At 48.8% G+C, this 21,348-nt stretch overlaps 1 protein-coding gene and 1 pseudogene across 3 annotated transcripts in view; both read right to left on the reverse strand.

Annotated features, from left to right (window-relative positions):
* LOC311173822 (large ribosomal subunit protein eL27-like) overlaps positions 1–21,348 on the reverse strand; it is a 754,061-nt pseudogene that overhangs the window by 496,293 nt on the left and 236,420 nt on the right. The window lies entirely within an intron of this gene.
* HES7 (hes family bHLH transcription factor 7) lies at positions 2,600–5,094 on the reverse strand (the record flags this gene model as incomplete). Of its 2 annotated transcripts, none has more annotated exons than XM_084237024.1 (4): positions 2,600–3,051; positions 3,367–3,454; positions 4,026–4,121; positions 5,053–5,094. In XM_084237024.1, 4 exons carry the CDS (start codon positions 5,092–5,094, stop codon positions 2,600–2,602), a joined length of 678 nt encoding a protein of 225 aa, XP_084093150.1. The 2 variants fall into 2 exon arrangements, with proteins under 2 accessions (XP_084093150.1, XP_084093149.1); XM_084237023.1 differs by having other exon boundaries at positions 2,600–3,066.

Genomic DNA, 21,348 nt, shown 5'->3' on the forward strand with positions numbered 1-21,348 from the left:
CCGCAGCGGCCCCACGCGACCATCGCCGGCACCGCACCGTCGCAACAGCCGCGGCGCTGAAGCCCTGGCCTGCCGGCCTCCGCGGGCTCTACCCCAGGGAGGAGGGGAGAGCGCTCTCAGCTGCTGCCGCTTCCTACCTGGGCTGCGCGGGAGTCTGCTGCGCACAGGCCTGCCACGCCTTCGGGCAAGGCTGGCGTCAGGCGAAAACTCCTATAGCTAGCAGGCTGCCTCGCGAAGCAGGGCCCGGATAGCTCAGTCGGTAGAGCATCAGACTTTTAATCTGAGGGTCCAGGGTTCAAGTCCCTGTTCGGGCGACCGCATTTTTGCCTACCGAGTGACTCTTTTAGTACAACTATTAGCATAAATATTCTTCAGAACAAAGCAAAGGACAAAGGATGAAAGAAATTCTGTAGCTCAATTCCAGAAGAAATTATTGTTAAGTGCTTCAGGAACGTAGCTTCCACATAGTAGAACAAATAGAGGTGGAAGTAGAGGTATTTTAGAGCAGTGCACATGGGAGCCACGTATGGGGATTTAAACTTTTCGTTGCCACCTTAGAAAACAGTAAAAAAGAAAAAAGAGGCATTCGTTTTAATAGCATTTTATTTAACCCAATAAATCCAGTCTTAACATGCTATCAACATTTTTAAATTAATGACTTTTTAACCATCCTTTTTTTGCACTGTCTTCTAAGTACCGTGTGTATTTTACACTTAAGGAACATTTCAATTCGTATGTCATGCGCGCGATAGAAGCGTTACCCTATCCGACGAAAGTTTTTATTTTATCTTCTGCGAATGAGACTAGGAAATTTAGAATTACATACACTTTTAGGAAACACATTTAAGAAAGTGGGTTCCATGGTGTAATGGTTAGCACTCTGGACTCTGAATCCAGCGATCCGAGTTCAAATCTCGGTGGAACCTTTATGCTTTTTCAATTTCTATTCGTCACCAATATATACTATCGTATTACCGACTAATTCCATATAAAAAATTCTCTCACGATCCAGTTCACCTGGAATGAAAGACAGCTAGGATCCTGCTCTTTCATCTTTTCAGACTGGGTAATTGAAAACTATCGCAATTAGGAGCACATACAGTTAAATCACTTAAATAGATTATAAACTGCCATATTATATTCTGAGATAAAACTGCCATTTAAGGACATGTTAAAGAGGAGGTTGGTGATGAAGTTACTTGGACAATCTTATCAGATACGACTGCAGACCTCCATAGTCTGGAATACCAGAGAGGGAAGACGGGGGCGCAACGGCTCCCAGCAGTCCTCGTAAAATTTAGGAATATCAGAGAGGGAACTTCAAATTACTGTCAGAAGGCGCAGGGGTGACGAGAAAAACTCAGGTTTGGCAGCGGTGGGATTCGAACCCACGCCTCCGGAGAGACTGGAGCCTAAATCCAGCGCCTTAGACCGCTCGGCCACGCTACCTGCGTGAGGAAAAACCTTCTCCGCAGTCCTCCTAAGAGTCTAGAAGGAGGACACGCGCTAGAAAGCATTATACCAAATTATTTGGTCTCCTGTAAGAAACATCGAGATTCTGGTTCACGGAGCGCCAGGTGGCAAAGCAGATAGACCGCAAGAAGCATACACACAGACACACACACAGATTTACAACAAAACAATTTATTTTGATGGGTGGAGCCACATCTGGGAGTGGGATGCGCCTGGGCTGGAGGCATCCCCCAAGCGGGGAGCCGGAGCTCTGTACTCGCTCGTTCGCTCGCTAATATTCGGTGGCTCCTCTCCCTGTTTCTTCCACCCATGGGCTCCCGCACTCCTACGTGGTTCATATACTTTGAGGCCTCTACCTTCCCCAGCGCAGACCTTGACTCCCAGCCACGCGCTGCTTGCATACCCCGCCCCGTTCTCTCCCCTGTCCCCGCCCACCCGGCCCCTTGCTAGTACCCGTAAGCAGTGAGAAGCCGCCGCCCGCCAGGTGGCTCTGTGGCGCAATGGATAGCGCATTGGACTTCTAGTGACGAAAAAGCGATTCAAAGGTTGTGGGTTCGAATCCCACCAGAGTCGGTTTTATTTCAATTTTTTTCTTCCCTGTCTCTCTCTCTGACTTTTTCTTAAAATCTCCCACCCCTTCTCCCCCTACCCTATCTCAGAGTTTTCCACCTGGTTTCAGTTCCAAACTCAGTCTCCGCTCCGCTCTCTACTTACCTGTTTGCCCCGGGACTCGGGCCGTGGAGCGCAGGACGCGGGCGGGAGACGGGAGGGGCGGGAGAGTGGGCGTGGACGCCGAGATAAAGGCAGGCGCCGGGCTCGGGGACGCACGGGGATTTGATAACCACTTTATTCCATGCACTAGGGACTCGGGAGGGGACTGAGACTGGGCTGGGGGCAGAGAGGGTACAATCCTAGACGCAGGGCGGGCAGGGAAGGGGACAGGAACCAGGGAAATATATATTTATATAGATACTCTAATATAGACCACATCTCACCCGCGCGCTGCGCCCGCGCGCCCCGCCGCCCCCCAACACCTTCTAGCCCCGATGCCCGGGTCCCTCTGCCGCCCTCGGGCTGGAGTCTCTACCCCAACCCCGCACCCCGCCCCCACACCCCCCCCCCAAGCTCAGGGCCAAGGTCTCCAGAAAGCGGGCGGCGGAGGCGGCGGGGCCTTGGGCGCCCCGTCTTGTCTGTGAGGCGGCGGCGGCGGCGGGAGCAGTCCGGTGAGGGGCGCCGGGGCGCCGGGATCCCCGGCGCTGGGGGAGCAAGGGGACGGGGACCACGCGCAGCGCGGGCTAGGGGGGCCCTGGTGCACTGGGGGGCGCTGGTGCAGCGCGGGGCCGGGCGCTGGGGCGGCGGGGTCCAGCGGTGGGCGCGGCGCCTGGGGCCTCGGATCTCCGGGTTCGGGCCGCGGCGGCTTGGGGCGCAGGTAGCCGTGCAGCGCGGAGAGGAGCTGGGCGCGGGCGGCCGGGCTGGCGTCGTGCGCGAAGGCCGCCAGGCGAAGCAGGCATTCGCGGAAGCCGGACAAGTAGCAGCTGGCGAGCGCCTCGGCGTCATGGGCCGGGGACCGGGGGACCCCTGGAGCCGCGGCCGGCGGGAGGGCAGGCGGACAGGGCGAGCAAGGGCCCAGCGCGGGTGAGGGAAGGGGCGGGGCGCGGAGAGACCGAGGCCGGACCGGCGCACAGAGACAGGCAGCCAGATGGACCGACAGAGGGAGAAAATGAGGGAGACACAGAGACAGACACGCGCGGGTGTTATTAACCTCGCCTCGGAGCGGTGCCTGCCACTCCCCAAGCCCACCGTCCACCTCAGGGGGCTCCCCACCTGCCCGGTCCCAGCCTCCTGGCACCCCCGCCCCCGGCCTCCCTCCGCTGCCCCACCCCCGCGCTGTACCCGGGGGCTCCACCCGGCTGCGCTCCCTCAAGTAGCCCACGGCGAACTCCAGTATCTCTGCTTTCTCCAGCTTCGGGTTCCGGAGGTTCTACAGACGGGAGGGGAGGGCGCAGAGACAGAAAGGGGTGGGGAGAGAGGGGGGAAGTGGCAGGGGGAAGAAGGGAGGGGGAATGCAGGAGCTGGGGGTGCCCCCGATCGCGTTTGCGCGCTGCTCGCAGAGCGCGCGGCCGTGCGCGGAGTGGAGACGACCCAGAGTGGTCCTGGCCCAAGCTGAGGCTAAGCCGTTCACCCCACACTGCGAGGAGGGGATTCGACACGGCAAACCCAGGGAATGAAATTAACCGCCCGTGGGGCTGAGAGGAGAGGAGGGGTGTGGGGGGAAGGGAGGGAAAACTTACAGACCCAAAGGTAGAAACTGACTGACCCTGGGAGTGAAATTTACAGCACCGGGTGTGAGACTTACAGACCCGAGGGGTGGCGCAGAGGATGGCGTTCTGAGAGCAAGAGGGGGTCTGTTACGGGAGTCCAAGGGCGGGGCTCGGGTCAGGAGGCCGTGGGGCCGGGGTCACCGAGGCAGCGTTAAGTCCCCACCCCAGTAAGGAAGCCCGAGGACTTGAGGACCGTGTGCTTGCGGGTCCCGGGCTGGCGGAAGGACTGACCTGGTCCCGGGTCCGCTCCAGCAGCAGCAGCCTCAGCTCTTCCAGGCTGCGGTTGATGCGGTCCCGGCGCCGCTTCTCCACAAGCGGCTTCAGCATCTGCGGCCAGCAGCAAAGGGAGAGCGGGCCGACCCGACCGAGACTCAGCGCGGCGGCGCGGGCGCCCGAACCCCGCCTCTGGGACAGCCCCGTCTCCACCCCTTCCCCAGACCCCGGAGAGCCTAGGGCCCGACCCCTTCGATCCCTCTCCGCGCCCCCTCCCAACGCCCCTAGAGTCAGCTTCTGAGGCTCGCCTCCTCTCTCTCCCGGGTCTTCTTGCATTGTCTCTCTCAGTCTTGTCCTCCCTCCTCCCCTCTCTGTGTCTCTCCTCTTTTGCTCTCTACGTCTCCGTCTCGTGCAGTCTGTCTCTGCCTCAGTGGAGAACTTTGAGAACCCTCTTTGCGCCCAAGCACGTGGGCCGAACGGTGCCGGGCTCAGAGTTGGCGGCCCTGAGTACAGAAAGGGAAATACCCTGCGCGAGCGCGCCTTGTCTTCTGGCTCTACTCAGTCCAAGCGCCCACCCTTTCCCGCTGCTCCTGAAATCTCCCGCCGGGCCCGGCCTCCGCAACCCGTGCCCTCGGGGGCTGCTCCGCGGCTCCGCACTGGCCAGCCCAGGGGAGCTGAGCGCCTGTCCTCTCCGCTTTGGGTGTCCACCCTCCACCCTTAGCTCTGTGCTCCTTTTGCTTATTTTATTATTTACTTATTTTATTCAAACTCACGACCCCTCCCACTTCCCCCAGACCGCAAGGTGACAAATCCCATTACCCCGGCCCCAGCATTCCCTGTCTGCCGCCCGCTCGGGTCCTGCTCCGACCCTGTTCCCTTCTTTATACTTTGCAGCTTACTTCCCAGCTCCTGGTTCCTTGGGTCCCCCGGGCACCTCTCCCCCTTCCAGGTCAGCCTCTCCAGCCTCTTCCCTGACCCAGGGTCTCAGGGCCGCGGCCCCCTGACTGGCCCAGGGACCTCTCCTCCCTCCCCTCCCACCTCTCACCTTGGGGCCGTCCCTATTCTCGGCTCGATCCCGGGTGACCATCGCTCCTCCGTGGTATGGACCGAGCCCCTGCTCGCCTCGCGCCTTATATCCCGCGGGCTCCGGGTAGGGGGACAGGACCCGGGTCCCGCCCCTTCAACACCAGGATCCCGCCCCGCGCGGTCCTGGGCACGAGGCTCCCGGAAAGGGGAGGGGTACAGGGGGGAGGAGAAGGAGTGGAACGGGCCCGGGAGTGTGGGAAATGAGGGGTGAATGCTGCTTTCGGCTGGTTTAAGTACCATGAGGTTGTAAAACGAGGCGGGACCCAAGTGAAGGGAGGCGGTTATTAGGCGGAGAAGGATTTCCAGGGATTTACAGACAGAAATTCTCAGGATTGACGTTCTGAGTTCCCCCAGACCGTTCTCTCCAAGCTCACTTTTTCTCCCAGAACTTGAAATAAAATTAGTACTCCTTGGTCCCTAGGCAGAATCTTAGACATTAAAAAAATAAATAAATAAAGCGCCTCCTACTTAGGATAGGGGGCGACCTGAGTGTTCTGGGAGGATGCGTCTCAGTCATCTGGGGTCTGCTTGCACGTAGAGGGACAGTTTTGTTCTGAGTCAATTGCATTAAATTCCTCCAACATCTGGGGCACTGGTTGTGCGCGCTGGGCACTGGCCAGCGCTTAGATAGTTCATCCTGAGACGCACTCTAGCGACCCCAGCTTATGCCCGCAGGATCTAGTGGGAAAGACGGTGCGTTATCAGGTAGCTGCTGTGGAATCAGATTGGGAGCCACTCTGAGATAGGGTTGGATTGGGGCTGGGGCGGGGGGAGCTCAAAGGGAGAGCAAGGTTTTCAAGCATGGTTAAGAAGTGGAGAGATCTTTCCACTTGGAGCTATTAGATTCAAAACTAATTATAGGAGATTGGGGCTTATGACTGCCAGGACACCTGAAACAAGTGTGCTACCTTTGCTTGTTCCTGGGGACCCCTCGTGAGTGCAGGGGAGCAGGAAATAAGCAGTTGTGTTAAAGGGGCAAGAAAAGGATACAGAAAGCAACGGGGTTTAACACCCACCTCAAATCGAGAGCATGACCCTCCGCAGAATGATGCGTGAACACTCGGAGACTTCAGCACAAAGTGCCTGGGGAGAGAAAGAGTCATATATTTAACGGGACAGCCAGATGCCAGGGGGAAAAGGGTTGCAAACCTAGTTGGATTATAACTGCGAAGTCAGACAGATGGGGATTGCTCCAGTCCCCCTCCACGCCTTGTTTTTAAGTTGTTTTGCTTTTTGTTTTTTTCCAAGGAGCCTGCCTTGCCAAACCTTAAGCCCAAAGGGACAGAGACCTTGGGAAGGGCGCTCCCATTTGGGATCAAGGCCCCCGGCACATCCCACCTCCCCCTACCTGGAACAAATGGGAACACAGATGTGTGGCTCCAGTGGTCCCCGCCGCCCCCCTCCTTGGGAACCTTGGCTCGGGTTGAGTTTTTCTCACCTGCACGCGAGGCTCGGGGCCCCGGACTGTTCGCACCCGGGTGTGGGACCGCCCCTGGCCATATGGGGCGACTTTATGACCTGGTGGCCGGATCCTAGAGGGCGGAAGGATGACCTGGTGCTCCACCCAAGTCAACTACTAGGGGCCACTCCTTCGCTGAGCCCGCGGCAAACTCCGTCAGCCTGACCTGACCCCAGCCGCCTCAGCCTCTTCTAGGTAGGTGAAGAAAAGGAGAGCCCCGCGTCGCTTGCATTGGTGGTTCAGTGGTAGAATTCTCGCCTGCCACGCGGGAGGCCCGGGTTCGATTCCCGGCCAATGCACGTCCACGTTTTTCTCCCCCTTTTCTTTCAAAAAGGAATTTAACAAGTTGCCTTAGAAACATCTTGTTTAACTGATCCAACAAACGTTAATATTTAACATTTTTACTCTATCGCAATCTCAGGATTTGGATCGAGACCTGGATTCCGTATGTACTCACCTCATCCTCCTAGCCTGAGGGTCCTGCTGCCCTCCACACCCCACTACAGCTCCCCCTGCGCACCTCCCCCCCAACCCCCCCCCCGCCCACCCTCCCGCACCTCAGCAGGCGTGACCCTGAGAAAGGATACGGCGCTGGGATCCCTACCCCGGGGGTTCTCTTAGCCCTCTGTGGGGGAGCAGAGAGGTCTTCCTCCCTGCACGCTCTAAATATCCTGCTTTTCTTTTCCATTTCTCTCCCTCTCTTCCTTTCTGTCCTCCCCTAAGCGCCCCTTTATGTAAGTTCACGAGGTATTTCTGCGTCTCTGAGTCTGCTTGAGAGTGTCTTTGTGTCTGTCACAGTCTTTCCACAACCCTTAGCCACGACGGCCTGCCTCTTCTCCCTGCATCTCCAGCTCCGGGTGTCTCCAGCCTCTCCGCCTCCCCTGCGTCTGCGTTTGGGTCTCTGGGCGTCTCTGGCCCTCTGGCCTCTCGTTGTGTCTCTGGGTCTCTGGAGCCTCTGCGCTCCCACGCTCCCGCCGCCCTCCCCTGGGAAGCGGGCTCACACCTCCAGCCTCTGCCCCCTCCCGCCCACCCTCTCCCGGTCGCTTTGATCCCGCACGCGTCGGGCCGGCGGGCGGGCGCACCAGCCAGCTGCCGCGCGGCCACTTGTGAGCGGGGGCGGCCCCGGGCTCCCCCACTTGCTGCACGGATTTTCCGCTGTCTTCCGGCGCGCTGGCCTCCCCCGGCGCCCCTCCTCCTGGGCCGCGCTTCCTCCGGGAAGTCTCCCGGGGCTGCCCTGCCTGCAGGTGCTCTGGGTCTTTTTCTCTGGCCCCTGAATTGTGTCAGTGACTGCGCTTTTCTCAACTCTAAGCCGTGACAGTGGCTCCCAGAAGAAGTTGACTGCGACCTGGTCATCTGTGGGTCCTGGGTAGGCAGCCGCTGTTTTTATTCACTCCACCGTTACTTGTGGAGTTCCTCCTGTGCGCCCAGTGTTATTAGGCACTGAGGAAACATTGGGTCTGGCCTCGCCTGAAGCTTACTTTACGTTGCGGGGGAGGAGCTGGAGGGAGGAAAGATAGAAAATCACAAGGTAAAAAGAAAGTTAAGTACGTTCAGGTGTTTATAAGGCTGTGGGGAAAGAAAACAAGTAGACATGGCAAAGACTTGAGAGAGAAGTGCTTCTCTACTCTGGGTGATCAGAGACAGCCTCTGTGAGGAAGGGATATTTGAGCTCAGCGTAGTAGTCCAAAGGAACAGCAGGTGGAAAGGCCCTGAGGCTGCGAGAGGCTTTGCTGCTGGGAGCTACAGAAAGAGGGTCATGGTCTCTGGTGAATTTGGAGCATGGCAGAGATAAGAAGGTAGGACTCATCACATAGGGCCTCAAAGGCTCGCAAAGGCGTCTGGATAGATTTTTCCTATGTGCAATAGGAAGCCAGTTGAGGGTTGTTAATCAGAAAGTCATTTTTCCTGACTCATGTTTTTTTTTTTTTAAGATTTATTTATTTATGCATACAAGGACTGGGGTGTAGGCCAGAGGTGGGGGGGGGGAGTGAGATTCACCAGAGACAGAGTGGGGAGCAGAACAGGCAGACTGACTGAAATACACTGCTGAGGGGAGCAGCAGGTGAAACAGGAGAGGTCTGCTGTGCCATGTGTGTAGCTCCCTGGCTGGGGATCTAGCTCTCGTTGCAGTGGCTGCTGATAGCTTGATAGCACTGTGTCTTTAACCCCTGTGCCACCAGGGAGGGCCCTGACTTATGTTTTATGTTTTAAAAGATCACTTTGGCTTCTATGAGGGAGAACTCAAGCAGGGCAATCATTTGGCTTACTGGAGTAACCTTTTAAGCAGGACATGATGGTGACTTGTACTAAGGTCTTGGCCTTGGATAGTGAAAGTGAATAGGTTATGCCTAGGTTTTTGGTTTAAGTAGAGTAGATAGTAGTGTCTTTTAGTGAGATGGGAAACACCCAGAGAGGAGATGGGAAAAGATTTCGGGAGAGAGGGCAAGCTTAGTTTTAGTCAGCTTAGTTTCCCTTAGATATCCAAGTGTAGCCTACGGGTAGGCCAGAGATATACAACTTTGGGGTTCATAGTTAGAGGGTAAATATGGGGCTATCAGGAAAGAGGTGGTTTTTAATATTATGAGACTGGGGCATGTAGGGAGAGTGTGGACAGGGAACAGAAAGGACTGAGCAAGGAGATTTTGGGGACCCCGACACTTAGAGGTCAGCTTGAGAAGGAAGAATTGGTAAAGGAATCTGGAGTGATCAGAGAAAGTGCAGAAAAATCAGGGGAGTGGAGTGTCCTGGACACCAACAGAAGAGAGCATATGAAGGTAGAAGCAGTAAGCTCTAGCTAAACTGCCAGGAGGTCAAGCAAGGAGAAGAGAGAAAGTAACTATCCAGTTTGGAAGTGACAGATGACCTGAAGGGAGAGTAACTCTCACTTGAAGGACTTGGGGGTCAAAGCAAGGGTATACAAGTGTGCAGACAGCAACCATGGACAAATCAAAACTGTCAAGTTTTGCTGTGAAAGAGATGAGGGTTTCTAGGCCACTTTTAATGCTGATGGGACTAACCAACAAAGGTCTGGGGAGTCTGGTTGTGAGTGAGTGAGTGTATGTATGTGTGTGTGTGTGTGTGTGTTAGTAAGGGGGGGCAATATTGAGCATTAGATTCCAGTATTGGATGGCAAAATCAGCTCCAGGTCCTAGGGAATACTCTTCACACATGAGGAGATGGGGGACCCAGCGTGAGGGTCAGTTGGAGTGAGGGCAGTGTGAGCCTTTATTTTCTGTGGTCATTTCCATTTCCTGGAAGAATTAGTCAAGCTCCTTGCTGGAGGGCAAGGAAAGAAGACTGGAGAGAGCAGAGATGGTTATTAGAGGAGTGCGGAGGTGTGAGATATTCATTTTGGAGAGAAGAAAAACTTTCTAGACCAGTAAAATAGAATTTCTCGGCAGGATAAGACTCGATGTAAGTTTATGTAAATTATGGGATCAAAAATTTCAAGTTCAGAACCTAATTCATCATGGAACTGATGAAGTTTATGCCTCAGGACCCCTCACTTACACAGGCCTCTCGGAGGTCCCTGCCAACCTCCCACATGGCCATGTACCTGTAAAATTGCAAAACATAAGACATTTTAACCACAAATGTTAAAGATCACTGTCTCTTTCTATTCCAGCTTCCCATCTATCACCCTTTCCCCCCTGGTGTTGGAATAACTGTGGGCACTTTGGGGACTGGGTTACAGGGAAGATGAGTTGGAGAGAGAAAGATTTCTTGTTTCTAGGCTTATGTTAATGTACTTTCCGGTCCCTTCCACATCCAGTTAGGTTCACCTGGTACTGCAATGCTGTACTCTTACTGTGAAGATACCAAGCTGGAGGGCACATGTGACATGAACATGCCCAGGGGCTCTCTTCGCTCTAGGTACATGGATGATAGAGGAGAAACAATATTTCAAATATATAGAGACCCAGAAACTAGTCTGTAGAAAGTTTTCTATGGATGGGCAGACAGTTTTATTCGTACAAATAAGTTATTTTTCTGGACCTTGTGACAGTTAACAATTCATCAGCTTTTTCAATTTGTAAATTATTGTGATCTCTTACTTCACTCGATTACTTTTTGTACCTATGCTTGTATTATTTTTTCAAAGCTCTCCTCACTCCAAGAAAAATAATTATACAGGCGTTAGGCCCCTGAACCCAGTTGGCATTGGTTGGGTGATTTTCTCCAGCTGTTTGTTGCTCCTGTGCAGAACCCCCATCTCCAGTCTTTCAGGCTCTTTGGGTGGCTGCAACCTGTGTCTGCGGGGTCCTGTCTGCTTATCTGCTGTGGTTGTGCCTGTGAACATGGTGCATGTAAGGGTGTCTGAGTCTCCACCTTCTTCCTGGGGCCCTCTCAGCACCGGGCTTGGGGGAGGGGAGCTCGTGCCCCACACGCGCTGGGCGGCTGGGGAGGCAGCAGGAGGCGCAGAAGGAACTGACACCGCACAGCTGGTCGAGTGTCCGAGCTTCCCCTCCCCCGCTGTGGCATCTCCGCAAGCGCGGGTTCCAGGGCTCAACTCCGCCCTCTTTGTTCTTCAAAGGGAAGGCTGGCTTCCTGGGAGCCCCCTGGGTCCTGGGTAGGGGGTGTTCCTGGAGGGCTGGGTCCTGGGGGGTTGGGGGCTGGAGAGTAGGAGGAGCAGGACGCCGGGCCAAAGCAAGAATCCGGATAGAAGACTCCATATAAGCCAAAATACAACCGACAGTAATCCCTACCCTGAGGGTCGTACCTTCTTGTGGGAAAGACAGTTAAATGAACACTACACAAAACTTGTCAGATGGTGACAAGTGTTATGGCGAAAGGTGGCGCTGGGAAGGGGAGTGAGAGCGAGAACTGTAATTTTAGATGGTATGACAGGACAAGGGCTCATCCAGAAGGTGAAATTTAAGAGGTGAGGGAGCAAGTTACAGGGACTGCAGGGGAAGAACAGGCTGGGTAGAGTGACTCGCCAGCAGCAAGGCCTGAGGGGCAACAATCCTAGGTTGTCAAAGACGCTGGGAGCCGCAGGGGAGCAGGGCTGGAGTGGAGGTGAGCCCAGGCTGGAGGAGGGGAGGCTGATCGAGTAGCACCTTGTAGGCCATTGTGATGACAGTGTAAGGAGTCACTCATCTCTTAGTAAGATGAGAAGCCATTGGAGGGCAACCTACCCCCCCCACCCCAGCTTTTTTATTTTGTTTGGGGTTTGGCATTTTAAATTTTTATGTAATTTCAAACTTTCTAAAAAGTTACAAGAGTACAAGGAACTCCTGAATACTCTTTTCCCAGGTCCATCAATTGCTGACATTTGTTCCATTTGCTTTATTGCTTCTATCCAAATATACTATAAATATGAAATATTTGTTTTCTGAACCATTTAGGGGTAAATTGTGAACATCAGGTAAAAACTCCATTGCCTGGAGTTATTCAGTGTGTATTTCCTAAAAACAAGGACATCCTAAGAACAAAAATAGTACATAATAGTGTGGTTATCACTATCAGAATATTAAATTTGGGGCCTCCCTGGTGGCGCAAGGGTTAAGATGAAACCTATGAAGCTGTCTGCAGCCACTGCAGCAAGAGTTCCATTCCTGGCCAGCCAGGGAGCAACCCACATGGCACAGCAGATCTCCTGACTCGCCTGCTGCTCCCCTCAGCAGTGTACTTTGGTCAATCTGCCTGTTCTGTTCCCCACTCTGTCTCTGGTGAATCCTCTCACTGCCCCCCCCCCCGCCCCCATACAGGTCTGGCCTGTTCTCCAGCTCTTGTGTGCATAAATAAATAAATCCTAAAAAAATAAATATAATGAAATACTATTTAGTCCCCCATTCATATTCAAATTTCCTCAAATGCTTCAAAGTCTTTTTATTTTTTTTTTCCTAATACCAGGATCACACATTGCATTTAGTTATGTCTCTTCAGTCTCATTTTTTTTATTAATTTGTCCATTTACATATCGGTACAAGGTTGAGGGTACATTTTCACACCTCCATGTGTGTACATTTCACTCATCATCCACCAGAACTCCTGCGCCATATTCAGTCTTATTTAATCTGGAAGCATCTTTGCCATTATCTTCAGTTTTGAAGAGTTCAGGAATGTTATTTTGTAGCATAATCTTCAACTTGGTTTGTCAGATGTCTTGCCATGGTTAGCTTCAAGTTACTCTGTTTGTACAGGAACAGCACCACACACAGAAGTGACATGTCCTTCTTAGAGCATGGCATCCAAAGACACATGTCAGTTTGTCCAGATACTGAGATACTGACTTTGATCATGACTTTTTTTTAAAGATTTATTTATTTATGCATACAAGAACTGGGGTACAGGCCAGAGGTGTGGGGGGTGAGAGGATTCACCAGAGACAGAGTGGGGAGCAGAACAGGCCAATTGACTGAAATACACTGCTGAAGGGAGCCATGGGCAAGGCGGGAGAGGTCTGCTGCACCATGTGGGTAGCTCCCTGGCCCGCCCGGAATCCAACTCATGCCGCAGTGGCTGCTGATAGCTTCATAGTGCTGACGCTTAACCCCTTGTGCCACCAGGCAGGCCCCTGATCATGATGTTAAAATGGTGTTTGCCAGCGTAAAACTATTAATATATTAATGGTAATTAAGACATAATTTGTGGGAAGAGAGGCACAGTAAATTTATTCTAACAGAGAAAGCAGGTTGCAATATCTACATGATTAGAACAAATGGTGGTTATCTTTCCAAAGGGTGAAGCCTGAGCACAGCTAGTAGTACACAGATTAACCCAGCGCATCCTCTTTCCTTCACCCACTAATTTAGTTTCCATTGGTGATTTCCAACTCCAGCACTTCCTCTGTATTTATTAGTTGGCAGTTTACTGTAAAAAGAACTTTCCAGTCTCCTCCCATGTATTTACCTATAATGATATGACCTTTGGATTCTTACTTGTTTCAATGAATTATCATCCAGAAAAATCATCTATTTACCATTCAATTTGCCCCAGATTTAGCCAATGAGAGCCCCTTTGTCTGCACCCTTAGCTAGCTATTTCTTTTTGAAAGATACCCAATATCTTTGAACACCTCTTTATTTTCTGGTGCAACAAAATATTCCAAAATTACTTTGTAATTCCCCAGTCCCAATCTTGGAATCAGCCATTTCTCCAAGGAGCTTTGGTTCATTTTAGTAGAGAATGGTATTGGTAACCAAGATCTGGGTACTTGGTGTGCTTATTGCTGTGTCATTCCTTCTAGGCTCCCCCAGTGGGTGGAGCTAGAAATTATATGTTCATGTGTACATTGTGTATATGTATTTATTTTTAGGTCAATATACATTATTTAAATTTATTTTTATTAATATATACATACAAGAACTGGGGTGTAGGCTAGAGCTGCAGGGGTGGGGGTGAGCGGATTCACCAGAGACAGAGTAGGGAGCAGAACATGTGGATCTGCTGAAATACACTGCTGAGGGGAGCAGCGGGTGAAATAGTAGAGGTCTGCTGCTGTAGCGCTGCAGTATGTGGGTTAGCTCCCTGGCTGGGGGGAACGCTGGCTGGAGTGGGGGTTGAATTCAGGCCGTGGTGGTGATAATACTGAGACTTGACTCCTGCGCCACCAGGGAGGCCACAATATACATTTTTAAAACATGAATTTATATTGATACCCCATTTGAAGATTTTGAAGAGAGGAATGACAAAAACTGATTTTGTTTTTGAAGGATCACTTTATCTATCACTTTGCCCAGTGTGTTAAGAATAGATTGCAAGAGGGCCTCGCTGGTGGCACAACTGGTTAAGACGCAACCTATGAAGCTATCCGCAGACACTGCGGCTCAAGTTCTATCCCCTGCCAGGGAGCTACCCACATGGTGCAGCAGACCTCTCCTGACTTGCCCGCTGCTCCCCTCAGCAGTGTATTTCAGTCGATCTGCCTGTTCTGTTCCCCACTCTGTCTCTGGTGAATCCTCTCACTCTCCCGCACCTCTGGCCTGTACCCCAGTTCTTGTATGCATAAATAAATAAATATAGGGCCTCCCCAGTGGCGCAGCGGTTGAGCGCTGGGTTGCGAAGCTGCCCGTGGCCTCTGCGGCGCCGGTTCAATTCCCGGCTGCTCCCAGGCCACCTGAGGAGGGTCCCACATGGCGCGCAGACCTCTCCTGCCGCCCGCTGCTCCCCTCAGCAGTGTACTTCGGTCCTTCTGCCTGCTCTGCTCCCCGCTCTGGCTCTGGTGAATTCTCTCACCCTCCCACACTTCTGACTGTACCCAGTGCATGTACAAACAAAAACAAACACACAAATAAATAAATAAATAAATAAAACATGCCTCTATTAAAAAATAAATAAATAAATAAATTTTAAAAAAAGAATAAATTGCAAGAGAGTAAGGAAGAAGAGAAGAAGCAAGGAAATAATTTAGTAACTGTTGTCATAATCTGCCTGAAAGATGAGAGTGGTTGCAACCAGGAAGTAGTGGTGAAGTAGTGACAAGCAGTCAAAATTTTTACATTTTTAAAGAAGGCAGGAACAACTACACTTATATCAGATAAAACCGATTTCAAACTCAAAAAGGTAAAAAAGAGACCAGACGGTCACTACCTTATGATCAAGGGGACAATACATCAAGAAGACATAACACTCATATACTCATCAAATGAAGGAGCACCAAAATATATCAGACAACTATTATCATCTCTGAAAACAGACATCAGAAAAAATACATATGTAGTAGGAGACTTCAACACACCGCTATCAGCAATGGATAGATCAACGAGACAAAAAATAAGTAAGGACACTAAAGCTCTAAATAAGGATCTAGACCTCGTGGGCTTAACAGACATCTATAGAACACTAAACCCCAAAAAATCTGAGTACACATTTTTCTCAAGTGCACACGGATCATTCTCCAGGATCCGTCACATACTGGGACACAAGACAAACATCAACAGACACACCAAGATTGAAATCATACCAACCGTCTCCTCTGACTATGAAGGCATCAAACTAGAAATAAACCACAAAAAGAAGCAAGGAACCTTCCTACCTCATGGAGATTGAAACCCACACTACTGGAAAACCATTGGACTAATGAGGAGATCAAAGAAGAAATTGAAAAATACTTTGAGTTGAATGACAAGAAGGACACCAATTTCCTAAATGTATGGGATGCATCAAAAGCAGTAATAATAGGAAAATATATAGCAATACAGGCTCACATCAAGAAACAAGAAAGAGGGCCTCCCTGGTGGCACAGCGGTTGAAAAATTCATGCCTCTTTAAAAAAAAAAAAAAAAAAAAAGAAACAAGAAAGAACTCAAAGAAACAACCTAATCTCACATCTCAAAGAACTAGAAAAAAAACAAAAAAAAAAAAGGGGCCTTCCTGGTGGCACAAGGGGTTAAGACGAAACTTCCCCAGCCAGGAAGCAACTCACATGGTGCAGCAGACCTCTCCTGACTCGCCCCGCTGCTCCCCCCAGCCAATCTGCCTGTTCTATTTCCCACTCTGTTTCTGGTAAATCCTCTCACCCCTCCCTTGCACCTCTGGCCTGTACCCCCATTCTTGTATGCATAAATAAATAAATCTTTTTAAAAACCCTAAAACCAGTAGAAGAAAGGAAATAATAAAAATCAAAGCAGAAATAAATGAAATACAGACTAAAAAAACAATTCAAAAGATCAGTGAAACCAAAAGTTGGTTCTTCAAAAAAATAATAAAATAGACAAATCCCTAGCCAGGCTGACAAAGGAAAAATAGGAGAAAGCACAAATAATAAATAGGATCACAAATGAAAGAGGAGAAATCACAACAGACACAGCAGAAATCAAAAGAAATAATCAGAAACTGCTATGAACAGTTATATGCAAACAAGTTCAACAATCTATAAGATATGGACAAATTTCTACAACTTTACAATCACCCAAAGCTAGATAAAGAAGAAATAGAACACCTAAACAGACCAATTACAAGCAGCAAAATAAAATGGTAATCAATACCCTCCCCAAAAACAAAAACCCAGGACCAGATGGATTTACAAATGAATTCTACCAAACATTCAGAAACAAACTAGTGCCTATCCCTCACAAACTCTTTCAAAAAATTGAGAAGGAAGGGATAATGCCAAACATGTTCTATGAAGCCAACATTACACTAATACCAAAACCAAACAAGGACAACACACAAAAAAGAAAACTACAGGCCAATCTCTATAATGAACATTGATGCAAAAATCCTCAATAAAATTTTAGCTAACAGAATCCAACAATGTATCCATAAGATAATTCATCATGACCAAGTAGGATTTATTCCAGGGACACAGGATGGTTCAACATCTGGAAAATCAATCGATGTAATCCAACACATCAACAAAAAGAAATATGAAAACCATATAATAATATTAATAGATGCTGAAAAAGCCTTCAACAAAGTACAATACCCATTTATGATAAAGGCCCTTGAAATTCTCAGGATACAAGGAACATACCTCAATATCATAAAGGCCATATATGACAAGCCCATAGCCAATATTACTCTCAATGGTGAAAAATTAAAAGCATTTCCATTAAGATCTGGAACAAGACAAGGATGTCCACTCTCACCACTACTTTTCAATATAATACTGGAAGCCCTAGCCAGAGCAATAAGACAAGAGAAAGACATACAAGGAATCTAAATAGGGAAGGAAGAAGTCAAACTATTCACAGGTGATATGATAATATACATAGAGAACCCCAAAAACTCCATAGAAAAACTAATCAAACTAATCAATCAGTTTAGTAAAGTAGCAGGATACAAAATCAACACACAAAAATCAGTAGCCTTCCTATGCACAAACAATAAATCTGAAAAAGAAGAAATCAAGAAAACCATCCCTTTTATTATTGAAGCAAAAAAATCAAATACTTGGGAATAAACTAACAAAAGAGGTAAAGGACCTATACAAAGAAAACTATAGGGCCTCCCCGGTGGCGCAGCGGTTGAGCAGCGGTTGAGCGCTGGGTTGCGAAGCTGCCCGCGGCCTCTGCGGCGCCGGTTCGATCCCCGGCTGCTCCCCGGCCACCAGAGGAGGGTCCCACATGGCGCGCAGACCTCTCCTGCCGCCCGCTGCTCCCCTCAGCAGTGTACCTCGGTCCTTCTGCCTGCTCTGCTCCCTGCTCTGGCTCTGGTGAATTCTCTCACCCTCCCGCGCTTCTGACTGTACCCAGTGCATGTATAAAAACAAAACAAACAAACAAATAAATAAATAAAACATGCCTCTATTAAAAAAAAAAACCATTAAAAAAAAAAACAAAGAAAACTATAAAACACTGTTAAAAGAAATAGAAGAAGACACAAAGAAATAGAAAGACATACCCTGCTCATGGATTGGAAGAATTAACATTATCAAAATGGCAATCCTACCAAAAGCAATTTACAGATTTACAAATTTATAAATTTACAATTTACAAATTCCAATAGAAATTTCAATGACATTCTTCAAATAAATATAAGAAATATTGATGAAATTCATATGGAGCCACCAAAAACCCCAAATAGACAAAGCTCTCCTGGGGAAAAAAAAAAAAAAGGGAATGGAGGTATCATACTCTCATACTTCAAACTATATTAAAAAGTCATAATAATCAAAACTGCATGTTATTAGAACAAGAACATACACACAGACCAATGGAACTGAATAGAAAATCCAGAAATAAACCCACAGATTTATGGTCAACTAATCTTTAACAAAGAAGCAAAGAATATGCAATGGAGCAAAGAAAATTTGTTCAATAAATGGTGCTGGGAAAACTGGATTGCAATATGCAAAAGAATGAAGCTTGACTACTACCTTATACCATGCACAAAAAACAACTCAAAATGGATTGAAGAACTAGACATAAGACCTGAAACCATAAAATATATAGAAGGAAATAGAGGCGAAACACTACAAGACATACACCTCAGTAACATCTTTACAGACACATCACCCAAAGCAGTGATAGTGAAGGCAAAGATAAACAGCTGGGACTACATCAAATTAAAGAGCTTCTGTACAGCAAAAGAGACAGTAACCAAAACGAAGAGACACCCCACTGATTGGGAAAAAATTTTTGCACATAACACTAATGATAAAAGACTGATCACAAAAATCTACAAAGAGCTGATGAGACTCAACAAAAACAAAGTAAATAATCCAGTCAAAAAATGGGCAGAAGAGCTAAAAAGAAACTTCTCCAAAGAGAAATACAAATGGCCAACAGGCATATGAAAAAATGTTCATCACTTGTAATCAGGGAAATGCAAATCAAAACTACCATGAGATACCATCTTACACCAGTGAGAATGGCACATATTAAAAAAACTAGCTACAACAAATGTTGGCTAGGATGTGGAGAAAAAGTAACTCTTCTGCACTGCTGGTGGGAGTGCAAACTGGTCCAACCACTATGGAAAGCTGTGTGGAGATTCCTCAACCTGCTAAAGATGGAGCTTCCATATGATCCAGCAATTCCACACTAGGTATTTACCCAAAGGACACAGAAACATTAATTCAAAAGGGCACCTGTACCCCTATGTTTATAGCAGCACTATTTACAATAGCCAAGCTATGGAAACAACCCAAATGCCCAAAAATAGATGACTGGATCAAGAAGATGTGGTACATATACACAATGGAATATTACTCAGCAATCACAAAAGATAAACTTAAGCAATTTGCAGCAACATGGATGGAGCAGGAAGGGATCATGCTCAGCGAAATAAGCCAGAAAGAAAAAGAAAAATACCGGATGGTCTCGCTCATAGCAGGAATTTAGAAAACCTAAATAAGGAACAAGGAAAAAGACTAACTATAATAAAGTAAAAATCAACAAGCAACAAGCAACTATAAACCAGAGACACTGGGTGGGGGAGAGAGTAGGATCAAAACAAGGGGGGTGAGAATTGTATGGGGACTATAAGCAAGATGAAAATGCATACATTGTGCAAAAATGATGTAAAAAAATGTATAAAATTAAAAAAAATTTAAATTACATTTTTAAAATAAGAAATTGAGAGAGAGAAGAAGCATAGATGATTCTAAGGTTTTTAGTCAGATCAACTGAGGAAATAGAATTTCCTCAGGTTTTGGGGAGATGACCAGGAGTTTGGTTTGGACATTTTAGTTTGTGATTCCCTATTAGACATCCAATGGAAATGATAAGTAGACAATAGGATATATGAATCTGTAATTCAGGGAAGAATTCTGAAGAGGAAGATGCAAAGTTGGGATGTATACATTATTAGTTGATATTTAAAGCCATGAGACTGGAGATCACTAATGACGTGGATACAGAGAAAAAGAAGAAAAGGTTGGAAAATTGAGCCTAGGGAACACTTTAACACTTAGAGATCCAGAAGATGATGAACCAGCAAAAGTCTGTAAATGAGCAGCTAAAGATGTAGAAGGAATATCAGAAGGGTGTGGTGTCCTAGCAGACAAGTGAGGAGAGTATTCTGAGGGTGGGGGTGTGTGTGTGCGTGGTGTGTGTGTGAGAGAGAGAGAATTTGTGTCAACTGCTGCTAAATAGTCATCAGTGGATTTAGTAATGTGATGGTCATTTGGTAACTTGAACTTTGAATGGAGGTGGGGCGCCCGATTAGAGAGAATTCCGTGGAGAAGATAAGAGCTGGACACAGGGTAAAAGATAATTCATTTTGCCTTGGAGGGGAACAAATAAATGGAGCAGTGACTGGAGGAGGGTGTCGGGTAGAGATAGCTTTTGTTGTCTTGCTTGTTCTAAATTGGGATAAATTTCAATATGTTTGACAGATGGTGGTTATAGTCCAGTATAGAGAAAAAAAAAATTGGTAGGATAGGACAGAGAACAATGCCCTTGAAGGGGCCAGAGGAAATCCAAAATCTAACTTTGTAGGGGTTGGTCTTAGGTGGAAGGATTCATCTGCAGTAGTGAAGGAAAAGGAATATGTGGTCACACACTGAGGTAGGTAGGTGCGATGGTGCGTGTTGGTAGGAAAAAATCTTCGGAATGCCTTATTTTCTCAGTGAAACAGTAAGTAAAACTGAGGGAGGATGAAGGGATGCGTGTTTTGAGGTAAAAGGAGAGGAATAAAATAGTCGTAGAGAAGAGACCGGATTGGGGAAAAATATATAATACAACTGCCAGACAGCACTGAGGAACTATCTGAGTTTGGAGGAGTCAGGAGTTCAAAATCTACAGTGAAAATTATTTTTCAAGACACAACCTATGTAGGAAGCTGAGGCCCACAAGAGGGCGCTCGCGGTGTGGTCCCGGGCGGCTGAATCCCTGAGGGCCTCAGAATAAAAGCACGATTCTCGCCAAGTGAAGAGAAAGCACTGGAAAAACAATTTTCTTCCTGCTCCGAATATTGTAATACTCATTCCCAAAAGTATCAGCGCTGTGAGCAGGATTCGAACCTGCGCGGGGAGACCCCATTGGATTTCGAGTCCAACGCCTTAACCACTCGGCCATCACAGCCGCGTGCGATCCCTGCCCCGCGTAACTATAGCTGCCTATCAACAGGCCCGTTTTTCCACCACCTACTGCGTTGCGTCGCGACGTCTTTTGCGCGTGCGCCCTCTGTTCGGCGGCGCCTACCTAGCAGCAGCCGGCTGCGGTGACTTTCCTCTTCTGTCTCCCCACGGCCACAGCGCGACCCCAAGAAAAGGAGCCCAAATCCAAGTCCAGGGCCCCAAAGCCTTGAAAGCAGACATGGTGATGCCGCACAACCCTAACTCACGGAGGGACACGGGAGCCTGGCTCCAAACGTGCACTAAAAGTGCGCGTTACCGGACGCTCAAAGAGGAAGCCCCTTGGAAGGCGGGGCCCGAAGGCCCTTGGGGCTGGGGCTGAAATGTGT

The sequence above is a fragment of the Talpa europaea genome, assembly GCF_964194135.1.
Source record: "Talpa europaea genome assembly, chromosome: 7".
NCBI classification, from domain to species: domain Eukaryota; kingdom Metazoa; phylum Chordata; class Mammalia; order Eulipotyphla; family Talpidae; genus Talpa; species Talpa europaea.